This window comes from Ascaphus truei, chromosome 3 (genome assembly GCF_040206685.1).
Source record: "Ascaphus truei isolate aAscTru1 chromosome 3, aAscTru1.hap1, whole genome shotgun sequence".
Taxonomy (NCBI): domain Eukaryota; kingdom Metazoa; phylum Chordata; class Amphibia; order Anura; family Ascaphidae; genus Ascaphus; species Ascaphus truei.
In genome coordinates, this window is record NC_134485.1 from 253,277,749 (window position 1) to 253,292,927 (window position 15,179).

Genomic DNA, 15,179 nt, shown 5'->3' on the forward strand with positions numbered 1-15,179 from the left:
AAAGAGAGGTGGGGGGGAGGGAAAGAGAGGTGGGGGGGAGGGAAAGAGAGGTGGGGGGGAGGGAAAGAGAGGTGGGGGGAGGGAAAGAGAGGTGGGGGGGAGGGAAAGAGAGGTGGGGGGGAGGGAAAGAGAGGTGGGGGGGAGGGAAAGAGAGGTGGGGGGAGGGAAAGAGAGGTGGGGGGAGGGAAAGAGAGGTGGGGGGAGGGAAAGAGAGGTGGGGGGGAGCCTCAGTCCCTCTCCTGTGTGTGTCTGGTTACCTCCCTGTGTGTGAGCCTCAGTCCCTCTCCTGTGTGTGTCTGGTTACCTCCCTGTGTGTGAGCCTCAGTCCCACTCCTGTGTGTGTCTGGTTACCTCTCTGTGTGTGAGCCTCAGTCCCTCTCCTGTGTGTGTGTCTGGTTACCTCTCTGTGTGTGAGCCTCAGTCCCTCTCCTGTGTGTGTCTGGTTACCTCTCTGTGTGAGCCTCAGTCCCTCTCCTGTGTGTGTCTGGTTACCTCTCTGTGTGAGCCTCAGTCCCTCTCCTGTGTGTGTCTGGTTACTTCCCTGTGTGTGAGCCTCAGTCCCTCTCCTGTGTGTGTCTGGTTACCTCTCTGCGTGAGCCTCAGTCCCTCTCCTGTGTGTGTCTGGTTACCTCTCTGTGTGTGAGCCTCAGTCCCTCTCCTGTGTGTGTCTGGTTACCTCTCTGTGTGAGCCTCAGTCCCTCTCCTGTGTGTGTCTGGTTACCTCTCTGTGTGAGCCTCAGTCCCTCTCCTGTGTGTGTCTGGTTACTTCCCTGTGTGTGAGCCTCAGTCCCTCTCCTGTGTGTGTCTGGTTACCTCTCTGCGTGAGCCTCAGTCCCTCTCCTGTGTGTGTCTGGTTACCTCTCTGTGTGTGAGCCTCAGTCCCTCTCCTGTGTGTGTCTGGTTACCTCTCTGTGTGTGAGCCTCAGTCCCTCTCCTGTGTGTGTCTGGTTACCTCTCTGTGAGTGAGCCTCAGTCCCTCTCCTGTGTGTGTCTGGTTACCTCCCTGTGTGTGAGCCTCAGTCCCTCTCCTGTGTGTGTCTGGCTACCTCCCTGTGTGTGAGCCTCAGTCCCACTCCTGTGTGTGTCTGGTTACCTCTCTGTGTGTGAGCCTCAGTCCCTCTCCTGTGTGTGTCTGGTTACCTCTCTGTGTGAGCCTCAGTCCCTCTCCTGTGTGTGTCTGGTTACCTCTCTGTGTGAGCCTCAGTCCCTCTCCTGTGTGTGTCTGGTTACTTCCCTGTGTGTGAGCCTCAGTCCCTCTCCTGTGTGTGTCTGGTTACCTCTCTGCGTGAGCCTCAGTCCCTCTCCTGTGTGTGTCTGGTTACCTCTCTGTGTGTGAGCCTCAGTCCCTCTCCTGTGTGTGTCTGGTTACCTCTCTGTGTGTGAGCCTCAGTCCCTCTCCTGTGTGTGTTTGGTTACCTCTCTGTATGAGCCTCAGTCCCTCTCCTGTGTGTGTCTGGTTACCTCTCTGTGTGTGAGCCTCAGTCCCTCTCCTGTGTGTGTCTGGTTACCTCTCTGTGAGTGAGCCTCAGTCCCTCTCCTGTGTGTGTCTGGTTACCTCTCTGTGTGTGAGCCTCAGTCCCTCTCCTGTGTGTGTCTGGTTACCTCTCTGTGTGTGAGCCTCAGTCCCTCTCCTGTGTGTGTGTCTGGTTACCTCTGTGTGTGTGAGCCTCAGTCCCTATCCTGTGTGTGTCTGGTTACCTCTCTGTGTGAGCCTCAGTCCCTCTCCTGTGTGTGTCTGGTTACTTCCCTGTGTGTGAGCCTCAGTCCCTCTCCTGTGTGTGTCTGGTTACCTCCCTGTGTGTGAGCCTCAGTCCCTCTCCTGTGTGTGTCTGGCTACCTCCCTGTGTGTGAGCCTCAGTCCCTCTCCTGTGTGTGTCTGGTTACCTCTCTGTGTGAGTCTCAGTCCCTCTCCTGTGTGTGTCTGGTTACCTCTCTGTGTGAGCCTCAGTCCCTCTCCTGTGTGAGCCTCAGCCCCTCTCCTGTGTGTGTCTGGTTACCTCTCTGTGTGTGTCTGGTTACCTCTCTGTGTGTGTCTGGTTACCTCCCTGTGTGTGTCTGGTTACCTCCCTGTGTGTGAGCCTCAGTCCCTCTCCTGTGTGTAGCAAAGCAGAGGAAGAAACCTCCAAGCCCGATGCTACTAGCCTGGAAGACAGCGTGTATCACGCGCAGGCTATATTAACCCCCAGCACATCGGAGACAAACCATGAGTGTATAAGCGCTGTAGCTGTAATAAGTCCTTAGATCACATTGAACGGGAATCAGCTGGAAGCGATGGACCCTTGGTCCCCCTAAGGGAACCGACAGACCCTCGCATAAACCAGGTAACCCTTAGTGATAAATCAGCAGCAAACAGTCACTAGACGGCATACTCACAATCCAGAATCCAGGTAAGTCTGAAGTCTCCGGTGTAGGCTGTGTGCATCCAGGAATAACAGGAGAGGTAAGCAGGAGAAAAACACTAGGAGCACGGCAATGAAAAAACGAGAACTGGAGGCCAAAAATGAAAAAATATCAAAAATTTAATGGGACATTAACTATTTAAAAGAGAAACCTCTAACGCGTTTCTCGCATGGTGCGCTTTATCAAAGAGTAGTTTCAATGGTCTTAATCAAACTCTTATATGGTCTACACCCTCAGAAGCACCGCCTACCTGTGCCCAGGTAAAAACAAACCCCCCAGGACACAAATCCCCTGTGAAAATGAAACACAGGAAAGGGGCGTAATGCTCAGAGGGAAGAGATCCACAGAGAGGCAACGAACAGATAAAAATGCAATAAAAAAGACCAACAACATACAAAACATTCAATAACACATATATATCATCTGTGGAAGCATAAAAACACACATGTCCAAATCTATAGTGAACAGTCAATATAAATTTAACTCGTTAACCTGTTAACTTGATACAATATAGCAGCATGTAAACAATACATCAAATCAAACTCCAAGAAATAATACATTTGATATTAAATAATAAATCTGCCAAAATTTGAAATGATCAGAACACATGTGTAAAACATATTATGCTAGAGAAAAATAAAAAAAATGAAAAATAGGAAAAAATAATAATGAGAAAAATGAAAGCCAAGAGGAACTATCTGACAAAAATATATCTTATATGATCATATGAAAATCAGAATGAATAGATATCGTAATGATCAAACAATCAGTCAATAATATCATGAAACAGAAGCATAGCGAGCAAATTCATAGAAAATGTTTTAAATCCCATTCTGTATTAATTCCTGCAGGGAATAATGTATCCAAGGAGTGGATCCAAAACATCTCACGCTGGTTGAGAAGCTTTAATCTATCTCCCCCTCTCACGGGCATAGACACTAGTTCTACAACAGAAAATTGGAAGTTTGATAGACCGCCTGAAGGACAGTCAGTAAAATGTTTGGAAACCGGTAACATTAAATCTTTTCTTTTAATGGAACGAATATGTTCCATGATTCTGTTTTTAACAGGACGTATAGTACGGCCCACGTAACCTTGGCCACAGCCGCAGGTAAGAAAGTATATGACAAATTGTGAGTCACAATTAATAAAGGATGGGATCCTATAATTCCTTCTAGAATAGATAGTCTTAATGGATTTGATGGGTTTCGCATAACAACAAATGCAACATTTTCCACATTTAAAAAAACCTTTTATCTTATCAGATTTTTTTGGCTCCCTAGAGTTAAACAAACTTGGAGAGAGATATTTGATAAGGATTTGGATTTCCTAAAGGTAATGGCTGGACCCTGGTTAACTGTACTATATAGGTCTGTATCAAGAGTAAGGGTCCCCCAATGTTTATAAATGATAGAACGTATCTGTTCAGACTGCCGACTAAACTGAGTGACAAATAGAGGAGACGTCACTCTATCCAATTCATGATCTTTCTTAAACCTCACAGACGACTTTGATAGCAAATCTATCCTGTTTGTAGATTTAGCACACATATATGCTTCCTCAATGTCAATATAATTATATTTTCGTTGGACAAATCTGTTTTTTAATTCCTCTGCTTGTTGCTCAAATAAATCATCATTTGAACAAAGTCACCTCAGGCGAAGAAATTGAGCCTTGGGTATACTCCGAATCAATGATTTAGTGTGACTACTGTCTGCTTCCAATAATGTATTACGTGAATGAGACTTTCTAAAGATGTTCGTTTGAATAGTGCCTGTCGTGTCAATAAATAAAGTGATATCTAAATAATTAATGTGATTCATGTGTTCCTCATATGTAAATTTAAGATTTAAAGAATTAATATTAAGTGTTTGAATGAAAGCATGCAGTGATAATAAATCCCCATCCCAAATCATAATCAAATCGTCAATATACCGTTTATAGAAAATAATGTGATGACGAAAAGAATTATCAGCACCGAAAATGTGTGTGGATTCCCAAAGTCCCATAAACAAATTAGCATAAGAGGGGGCAAAAGACGTCGCCATAGCAGTACCCCGTGTCTGAAGATAAAACTGTGCATCAAAAGAAAAATAATTGTGGATGAGAAGAAACATAATAGAATCCAAAAGAAAGGCACGTAATGAAATGGACAATGTTGAAGCATCAAGAAAAAATTCTACTGCTTGAATCCCTTGGTCATGATCTACGATTGAATAGAGTGACATAACGTCTAATGTCACCCATCTAAATGTCTTTTTCCAACTTACATTCTTAATGGCAGATAACAGATCCATGGAATCTCTCAGAAAAGAAGGTAGCTTTTTTACCAGAGGCTGCAAGAAACCATCAATATAGCGTGATAACCCATCTCCCAAAGATCCGATACTAGCCACAATGGGCCGCCCAGGAGGGCGGACCAGCGACTTATGGATCTTTGGGAGATGGTGGAAGATGGGCACAATGGGTGAGGCATTATAAAGAAACTCATATTCCTTTGTGTTAAGTACAAATAGAGCTTTACCCACCTCAAGAACCTCTTTTAAAAGGTGCAAAAACTCAAATGTAGGATCATGTGTCAGTTTTGTATAAGAATCAGCATCTTCAAGTATTCTAAGTGCCTGTGCCTGATAATCTGAGGAAGTAAGCACCACAATAGCCCCTCCCTTATCAGCCTTTTTGATTGTAATAGACCTATCGTCTCTGAGAGCAATCACTTCCTGGAAATTACTGTCTGACAAATTCATTCTATTTAAAGAGGGAACCCCCAGGGGTACAATACCCCTAGCCAATAACCTGGGGGTTCCCTCTTTAAATAGAATGAGGTACTTAGAATACTTGAAGATGCTGATTCTTATACAAAACTGACACATGATCCTACATTTGAGTTTTTGCACCTTTTAAAAGAGGTTCTTGAGGTGGGTAAAGCTCTATTTGTACTTAACACAAAGGAATATGAGTTTCTTTATAATGCCTCACCCATTGTGCCCATCTTCCACCATCTCCCAAAGATCCATAAGTCACTGGTCCGCCCTCCTGGGCGGCCCATTGTGGCTAGTATCGGATCTTTGGGAGATGGGTTATCACGCTATATTGATGGTTTCTTGCAGCCTCTGGTAAAAAAATCTACCTTCTTTTCTGAGAGATTCCATGGATCTGTTATCTGCCATTAAGAATGTAAGTTGGAAAAAGACATTTAGATGGGTGACATTAGACGTTATGTCACTCTATTCAATCGTAGATCATGACCAAGGGATTCAAGCAGTAGAATTTTTTCTTGATGCTTCCACATTGTCCATTTCATTACGTGCCTTTCTTTTGGATTCTATTATGTTTCTTCTCACCCACAATTATTTTTCTTTTGATGCACAGTTTTATCTTCAGACACGGGGTACTGCTATGGGGACGTCTTTTGCCCCCTCTTATACTAATTTGTTTATGGGACTTTGGGAATCCACACACATTTTCGGTGCTGATAATTCTTTTCGTCATCAGATTATTTTCTATAAACGGTATATTGACGATTTAATTATGATTTGGGATGGGGATTTATTATCACTGCATGCTTTCATTCAAACACTTAATATTAATTCTTTAAATCTTAAATTTACATATGAGGAACACATGAATCACATTAATTATTTAGATATCACTTTATTTATTGACACGACAGGCACTATTCAAACGGACATCTTTAGAAAGTCTCATTCACGTAATACATTATTGGAAGCAGACAGTAGTCACACTAAATCATTGATTCGGAGTATACCCAAGGCTCAATTTCTTCGCCTGAGGCGACTTTGTTCAAATGATGATTTATTTGAGCAACAAGCAGAGGAATTAAAAAACAGATTTGTCCAAAGAAAATATAATTATATTGACATTGAGGAAGCATGTATGTGTGCTAAATCTGCAAACACGATAGATTTGCTAAGAAAGATCATGAATTGGATAGAGTGAGGTCTCCTCTATTTGTCACTCAGTTTAGTCGGCAGTCTGAACAGATACGTTCTATCATTTATAAACATTGGGGGACCCTTACTCTTGATAAAGACCTATATAGTACAGTTAACCAGGGTCCAGCCATTACCTTTAGGAAATCCAAATCCTTATCAAATTATCTCTCTCCAAGTTTGTTTAACTCTAGGGAGCCAAAAAAATCTGATAAGATAAAAGGTTTTTAAAATGTGGAAAATGTTGCATTTGTTGTTATGCGAAACCCATCAAATCCATTAAGACTATCTATTCTAGAAGGAATTATAGGATCCCATCCTTTATTAATTGTGACTCACAATTTGTCATATACTTTCTTACCTGCGGCTGTGGCCAAGGTTACGTGGGCCGTACTATACGTCCTGTTAAAAACAGAATCATGGAGCATATTCGTTCCATTAAAAGAAAAGATTTAATGTTACCGGTTTCCAAACATTTTACTGACTGTCCTTCATGCAGTCTATAAAACTTTCAATTTTCTGTTGTAGAACTAGTGTCTATGCCCGTGAGAGGGGGAGATAGATTAAAGCTTCTCAACCAGCGTGAGATGTTTTGGATCCACTCCTTGGATACATTATTCCCTGCAGGAATTAATACAGAATGGGATTTAAAACATTTTCTATGAATTTGCTCGCTATGCTTCTGTTTCATGATATTATTGACTGATTGTTTGATCATTACGATATCTATTCATTCTGCTTTTCATATGATCATATAAGATATATTTTTGTCCGATAGTTCCTCTTGGCTTTCATTTTTCATTTTTCTGATTATTATTTTTTCCTATTTTTCATTTTTTTATTTTTCTCTAGCATAATATGTTTTACACGTGTGTTCTGATCATTTCAAATTTTGGCAGATTTATTATTTAATATCAAATTTATTATGTCTTGGAGTTTGATATGATGTATTGTTTACATGCTGCTATATTGTATCAAGTTAACAGGTTAACGAGTTAAATTTATATTGACTGTTCACTATAGATTTGGACATGTGTATTTTTATGCTTCCACAGATGATATATGTGTGTTATTGAATGTTTTGTATGTTGTTGGTCTTTTTTATTGCATTTTTATCTGTTCATTATCTCTCTGTGGATCTCTTCCCTCTGAGCATTACGCCCCTTTCCTGTGTTTCATTTTCACAGGGGGGTTTGTTTTTACCTGGGCACAGGTAGGCGGTGCTTCTGAGGGTGTAGACCATATAAGACTTTGATTAAGACCATTGAAACTACTCTTTGATAAAGCGCACCATGCGAGAAACGCGTTAGAGGTTTCTCTTTTAAATAGTTAATGTCCCATTACATTTTTGTTATTTTTTCATTTTGGCCTCCAGTTCTCGTTTTTTCATTGCTGTGCTCCTAGTGTTTTTCTCCTGCTTACCTCTCCTGTGTGTGTCTGGTTACCTCTCTGTGAGTCACACGGTGACAGCCTCCCCGCTGGCTGTGTGCTCACTAACCTGTTGCTCTCACACTCTTCCTATTGAGGACTCCAGCACATCTAGTCTCCCCTCCTCCTCCTGTATTAAGCAGCGCCCCTAGTCTGCCCCCTGCCGTCTCTCAGCTCCTTCCCCCCGCCTCTCCGTTTCTTCCTCTCTCCCGGGATCTCCGGCTTTGTCTGGACTGTGGCGGGGAGGGGAGGAGCCGGGGACGGGAGGAGCTGGGGAGGGATGAAGAGGCTGATACTGAGCCGCCCGAACGTCCTGCTCCTCTTACCAACGGCGCCGCTGCCAGTCACTTCTGCGCATGCGTAGGGGCGCTCTGTCTGAGTCTCCAGCCTGGCAGAGCGCGCGGCTGGGACAGAGAGCGGGCCTGGTCCCAGGAGCCCGTCAGCGGGTCCCCGCTGCCCCGGATGCCGCCCGTGCCCATCTCCACCTGGGGGAAATTGCGCCGTTAGGAGCGGCACCGGTGGCTATCGCCGCCGCCGCATATGTCGCGGCTGGGACAGAGAGCCCGAGGAGTCACTGTACAGGGGGAATTGTGGCCGTTAGGAGCGGCGATGGCGGCTATAGCCGCCGCATATATCTGCGGCCGTGTGGGGGGGGCAGCGGCCATTAGGAGCGGCGCCGCCGCCGCATCTGATTTTTTGAGCGGTTGGGATAATGTCAGTGTTGGGGTCGGGCTGAGCCAGAACACAGCCCGGCCTCAACTGCCAGCACTGACGTCACATCCGTTTCATTTCTGTCTCCACAATTCATTTTTGCCCCAGTTCGAATGAGGTGCCACTAAAGAAGTTTCACTTCAAAAAGCCCCTGCAATGGATTTGTCCTGCTTCGGCCGCGGGCAGTCCTCAATGGCAGAGAGAAAAGAAGATGGCGCTGAGACCAGGAGGGAGAGAGAGACACAACAATCATCAAGCAGGATCTTCAGAATATGTATAAAGAAATGTAAGCGGTGTTCCAGTCAGCTTTGGACAAAGCAGCAGTGGAGTTTAAGGCAGAAATCTCTTCAGCTGCTAAAAGGACCGCAGAGCTGGAAAACAAAATGGACGCTATCTTACAAAATTAGGTAAATACAGATGATGAGGTCCTGCGGCTCAATGAGGAGGTAAGGGCCATGAGAGATAGCGTGGATGACCTGGAGAATAGGGAGCAGATGCAGAACTTACGAATTTGCCACATTCCAGAGACAGTGTCTGCGGAAGCATTGCAACCATATCTCAAAAGACTCTTTCTGTCAATTCACCCCCAACTACAAGATAGTGAATTGTTGATGGACAGAGTTCACAGAGCATTGGGTCCGAGATTTGATGACCCTGAAAGAAGTAGAGATGTGGTGCTGAGGTTTCATCAATACGCAACTAAAGAAAAGATAATAAAGGGGTGCAGAAACAGAGGTGTATTTGGAACTTGCGAGGGAGGCGTGGCCACGCCCCCGCCGGCAGTTCAGCCAATGAGGGCGAAGCAGCCGTATGAGGTCATGACCACACCCCTGCAAAACCCCCGCCACACCCCCTCCAATCGCAATCTCTCCCAAGATCGCGGTGAAGCGCTGTGCACGCGCCGCCCCCTCCCCTCGCCCCCCCCCCCCAGCCGGGCGCGTGTGCTACAGTGCACACTGGGACCGCGGCCTTATCCCACCCAGTCCCCAGAGAATCCATAAAGATAAGGGGAGGGGAAGAGAGGCGACTCTGGCTGTGCAAGCACTTTCTGAACACTGAGACAGACATAAAGGTGTAGCAAGAAGAAATCAAACCCCTCCCTGGTCAACTAAGCGTTTTTACATGAACTTAAAAAAAATATATATTAAAAGATTATTTTATTGTCAAATTTTGGTAAAAAAAAAAAAAAAATAGAAGAGAAACGCCCCTGTCTTTCAGATTTAACACCTTAAACATGTTCACCATAAGTACACTTTGGTTTTAAGAGGGGCTGCCCTTCTACGTGGCAAATGTATATTGTTCAGAATGTTTTAGAGCTACAGTTGTGTGTGTCTTAACTTCTAGGATTCTTAGGGTCACTCTGCACGGCCCTGTTCACCTCTTATGCAATACAAGGGAAGCCAATTGTTCAGTGGGGTAGAGAAATGCTGAAGGTGGTTCCAATGGCTGAAGAGTACTGCAAGAAAACCATACGACACATGGCAGGTAAGAAAGAAAGTAGATTTGGTGGAACAAATTGGTGCAATAGATGTTGAGAAACACTATTCGGATAAAAAAAAAAAGTTCTACTCTTTAGAAACGTCTGAAGAGATTCGATGGGGACTCTTCAGGGTTGTACGGCTTGTTCACTTTAGTAAAGAGCACATTTCTAATTTCTGGGAAGTGTAGAACATAAATAATCAAATTGTGTGAATGCTATTTAGAGGTATTCCACGAGCATGGAGTTTCACAATAATGGATTTGCACTGTCAGTCCAATTTTGAACAGAAGCCAAATCACTGAGCGGCTTCAACAGTGGCCCCAAAAATGTATCAACGGTGCACACTCACCATGTTCTGACAATTTCCATATATACAGATGTAGCCAACATTATTGCCCACACGGACGTGCTCCAGCGCGTGATATAGCATGGTAGACCCACGCCCTTTTCACACACGGCTGATTCAGCTCAATGTGTCAGACACCAGAAACTGTGTGCGGATTTACACCCAATCGTGGTGCTCTCTACAGTGTCATGGAGTGAATAACAGTGGCTGGAGACAGCAGCTCTGTGCGCAAGGTAAAGCAGAACAGACTGGCTGTGCGACAAATCAGGATCAGGGCAAATGACATGCAGGATCATCAGACAAGCATTGTAGGATGAGGCTAAAGCAAAGTCGGGGATGAGCCAGGGTCTGGTTAGGCAGCAGGCAGGGATGAGATCAGAACAAAGCAAGGTCAGATGCAGGCTGCAGACAGGAATGGGTTGGGAACAGAGCAGGTCAGGTTCTGTTTGAGTTGATGATAACCACACCCAGATCTTCCTCTTTCATATTAACAGTCTTAACTAGTAGACTTCATTGTCTGGAGAAAAATGGGTCTATAGAGAAAATAATGCACAGGGTTTAGAAAAAGCAGGCAGTTTCCCATCTATAATACTAAAAAGGTAACCGGCATTAACATTTTGATTGCATTTTAGAGTACCAAGAGCACTGGTTTTACTATGAAGCTAAATGGCAGTTTTATCTGGAGGAGAGAGAGATTGCAGAAGACCATGAAAATAAGCCTAACTTTCCTGATAAGTATGATGCGGAAGAGAGAGATAAGGTAAACCTATGAGACGGTGTTTCCCCCTCCCTCTGGGAGATTCCCCTGTTACCAGGTGTGTAGTAGTGCTGAGTACCTGTTGGCTCACAGAAGCTCTAAGATTCCGCTGATCCGGAGATCTATACAATGATTGTATGCAAATTTCACCATTATAGATATGCTACTATAATCTTACACAATGGCAATGAAATTAATTCCAGAAAAGGATTGAATATTTTGAACACAGGACTAAAACAGTGTCTGTTTGCATTGCACCCTTAGGTTTACAAGAAATGGAGCTCAGAAGGGCGTGGTGGAAGAAGAGGACACGATGCACCTATGATTGCCTACGATGCTCTTTTAGGGGCTGCTGCTGCTGATTGGAAAGATCTCTGTAGTCGGGCCATGTTCCATGGAGGTAAGGGATTATGTCTTTGATATACCACTATTAAAACAAGTTGCTGTCAAAACACACATAGCCATCAACAAGGGAGAATGGATGTTACGGCTTTATTCATCACCAAACATCGAAACGTTGGGAGCTGAAAGAAACCTGCTGGGAGCTGAAACCCTAAGTTAGCTTGCCATAATTGAAAGAGTACTCACGCTTTGTCATCATACTGCACGTTCTATGTATCATGCATTGTACTTTAGCAAGCTTAGATAGGGCAGATCATTTCCTTTCAAATTCTATCCATTCACATCTGCAGCATTGACCTTTAACCCTTTGAGTGCTCCAGGGCGTAGTCACTATGTCATGCTCAAAGGGATTGTTTTTTCCGGGTTAGATCGCGTCCTGCGTTCCCATGGAGCGCAGGAAGCGATCCAGCCAGTGAGGGAACGGAGGAGGATTCCTCCTCTTCCGATTTCACCAAAATGGCCTCCGCAGTCACAGGGACCAGGGCACTCTGGCATTCAAATGGGTAACCTGATGTGGTCCATCCTATTAAAGGGACAAGCCCTCCTACGACCAAAGAGAACTAATTTCAGTGACATGTTTAACGAATATAATCTTGTAATTGATCATTTTTGACCCAAATCTGACCCAAACAAGTTTTTATTTATTTTTTAAGTTAGACTTGTGAGGGGTTTGATTCCCCCTGGCTGCTGACTTTATGTGTGACGTCACTGTGTGTTCAGTAAGTGCTTGTACAGCCAGTGGGATTGCACCTTTAAACAATGTTCTATCTCATTTGGTGTAAAGCACCAAAAACAGCAAAGGCTATCTCGCTTTATGGTGAATAATAATAAAGGTTCTCCCTTACTGGTGTATCAGGCTTGATGTGTGTGTGTGTGTGTGTGTGTGTGTGTGTGTGTGTGTGTGTGTGTGTGTGTGTGTGTGTGTGTGTGTGTGTGTGTGTGTGTGTGTGTGTGTGTGTGTGTGTGTGTGTGTGTGTGTGTGTGTGTGTAACCTTTTTACTGGCGACCCCCCTTTTAGCGTTAAAAATAACCCTTGTTACGTCTTGTTGCAGGACTGTAGGATGGTTAGAGACGGTGGTAATACTGCTAGCAATATGTTTTGTGTTGAGGAACCCCACGGATAGTGGTGCAGTGTGTAGTTTGGTGCACTTACAGTGTAACTCAACTTATTATTACTAGCCTTACTATTGTTAAAAACACAAAAGTTAAGAACACATATAGTTAAGGAAAAGAAACATCCTATTACTTTTTGATAAATGAATCTAGAATTTTTCTGCCGGTGGATCATTATAATCTATGCATTTGTAATAATCATCTTCAGCTATATTTATAGAACATTTTTCTGCGTCTCAATATTTTAAATGGCAAATTGAACGCAAAATATCAAGTGTTCAAGTACAGCACAAGTCAATGCTGCCCAATGTATCTGACATACATGGGAGGCACATGAGAAAATCTGGATTTTATTTCCCATGATATTCACAGTGGTAGCTTTGCACACTCACATTATTTCATTTGTGTTGCAGGAGAAAGTGGTGCAACTGGTACTATTGCCGGGTGCCTCTATGGATTGCTGCATGGCCTCAACAATGTCCCAAAGGGCTTGTACCGGGAGATTGAACTAAAGGAAAGGCTTGAATACTTGGGCGAGAAACTCTATCAAGCATCTACAAAGGAAAAGTAAAGCAGTTTCTGCTTGTTTCTATTTCTTTACAGACCACTTCAAACGCTGTGGACAGTTTTCTCATCTTAGTGGCCAAATAACACCAGGGAATAGTTTTGAATAGCAATTGAGATTTTTTTGTGTGTGTGTCTATTTCTAGTTAACACTATGTTTAGGATACTTACTGGGTTATTTAGGGTGATTTCACTAAAACAGGACTAGTGAGAATAATAGGACATTGATGCATGTCACACTCTTAGTATGGATTCTGACACGCTCATAATAAGCCTCTGTTTCATTAATTGGTGGTGACCTTTATTAGACATCACAATGACAGAGGACAGTAATACAGGGAATGAAGGAGGACTCACAATTCTCATGTTGAGTGCCACGGGTGCACGTCTTTAAACGGTGTACTGGAATAGTACCGAAAACACTAGATGAGCGGCACTCAAGCGGTCTAGTGTAAAGAATAACACGTTTATTCAAAGGTTCAACGTTTCAGTCCTAGCGTTGGAAAGGTTCATGCTGGGACCGAAACGTCAATCCTTAGAATAAACGTGTTATTCTTCACACAAGACCGTGGGTGTGCCGCTCATCTTGTGTTTACAGAGGACAGTTAGGCAACGTGTGTCCTGGTTTAATAGTTCCCATTTCCTTTTTACTGACAAAGGTTCTCATATGCCACTGCAAGTCAACTGGAAAATGATCTCCTTCATTCCTGCTTTCACCCTTTAGCCAGTATACTAGAGCAATAACAAAAGGAAAAGGCCCACATATAATTTAACCCCTTAGTCCATTATCGGCTGATAATCCCAAACTGCATGTTTCGAATGGTCTTATTTACAGTGAACATTCATGCTCATACTGGCCAACTTGCACTGTTTATGCTTGAGACGCCTTCATAGTTTGCTGAGAAAAATAACATTTTCTTTCTTCCCGAAATAAAAACTTCCTCAACCAATTTTCTGAGGGAAATGTAGACATCTCTTAACCGAATCTCCATGAGAATAGTTTTCATATGTTGACCAATATGGGCATACAATGTACTGAGAACACCAAATTTAGTGGAATGTCTCAAACACAACTAAACTCTGGGAGATTTTCACTGCTACAGACACCATCATAAGACGTTAGCGTTGAAATATCTGATTCTACTGTGTGCGCATAATAACTCACTGATTATCTGGGAGTGACATGGTTATCCCTGATCCCTTATGAATGCAACGGTGCATGTGTACTGTATATGAGATGCTTTAGTGAGTATTGATCAGCATTCAGCAGCACGAACATGTACCAGGCAAATCAAAACATCATTGTCCTGCTTAACCTTTCCAGGCTGTTATATTTTTACTACTGCCTGAAATGCCCGTAAATAAACTAAGCTGTTATGTCAGTACTTTTTTTTTTGTCTAGGGTTTTGTTGTGTGAAGGTCTGACAGGTAAAGATGCAATAAATCGATCTGAGTAAAATTACATTTTTCTGAAGTTTGAATTGTTTGGCTTGTTTTTTTTTTTTTATCCTAACAATATATTACTTTGCTGTTGTACCAAAACCTTCTTGTTTTTGAGAAATTTTAGTGTAAAAATGTGTTTGGTGGTGGATTTTATTTATTTCATTTTAATTGCCACCATTATAACTTTCTATAATTGGCTTCGTGACTCAACTCACTAGAGCGATGTTGGTACTGTCGCAGAATTCTTTCCTCGAGTATAATTCTGAGCCTTTAACTATCTGTAAAAACATAAATCAGCAGGCACCGTATTTTCTCCGGATTGCTATTGTGCCTTTAAAACCTACATTTAAAAAAACGATTAAACATATCTTAAATTGTAAAAATAATGGAGGTGTCATTTCATGGCCGTGTTCTTCGTCACTATCCAAAGATACGTTGCTGATTTGAACTATACCTATAGATGTACAGCTTTAAAGGTTGTCTTGATTTTCTGCAGTTATGGTAAAAAAAAAGATTGCATCTTTAAGTAACCCTAAAATCATATGCATCATTCAGATTCTTTCGTGGTTATATATTCAATTG

At 43.1% G+C, this 15,179-nt stretch overlaps 1 protein-coding gene across 1 annotated transcript in view; it reads left to right on the top strand.

The window, feature by feature from the left end:
• ADPRHL1 (ADP-ribosylhydrolase like 1) overlaps positions 1 to 14,616 on the top strand; it is a 29,918-nt gene extending 15,302 nt beyond the window's left edge. The window contains exons 4-7 of the mRNA XM_075590635.1: positions 9,837 to 9,977; positions 10,951 to 11,078; positions 11,340 to 11,475; positions 13,004 to 14,616. Coding sequence (XP_075446750.1) covers positions 9,837 to 9,977; positions 10,951 to 11,078; positions 11,340 to 11,475; positions 13,004 to 13,161 — 563 coding nt within the window. The 3' untranslated portion in view covers positions 13,162 to 14,616. The remainder of the gene's footprint in view (positions 1 to 9,836; positions 9,978 to 10,950; positions 11,079 to 11,339; positions 11,476 to 13,003) is intronic.
• The last annotated feature ends 563 nt before the right edge of the window (positions 14,617 to 15,179 follow it).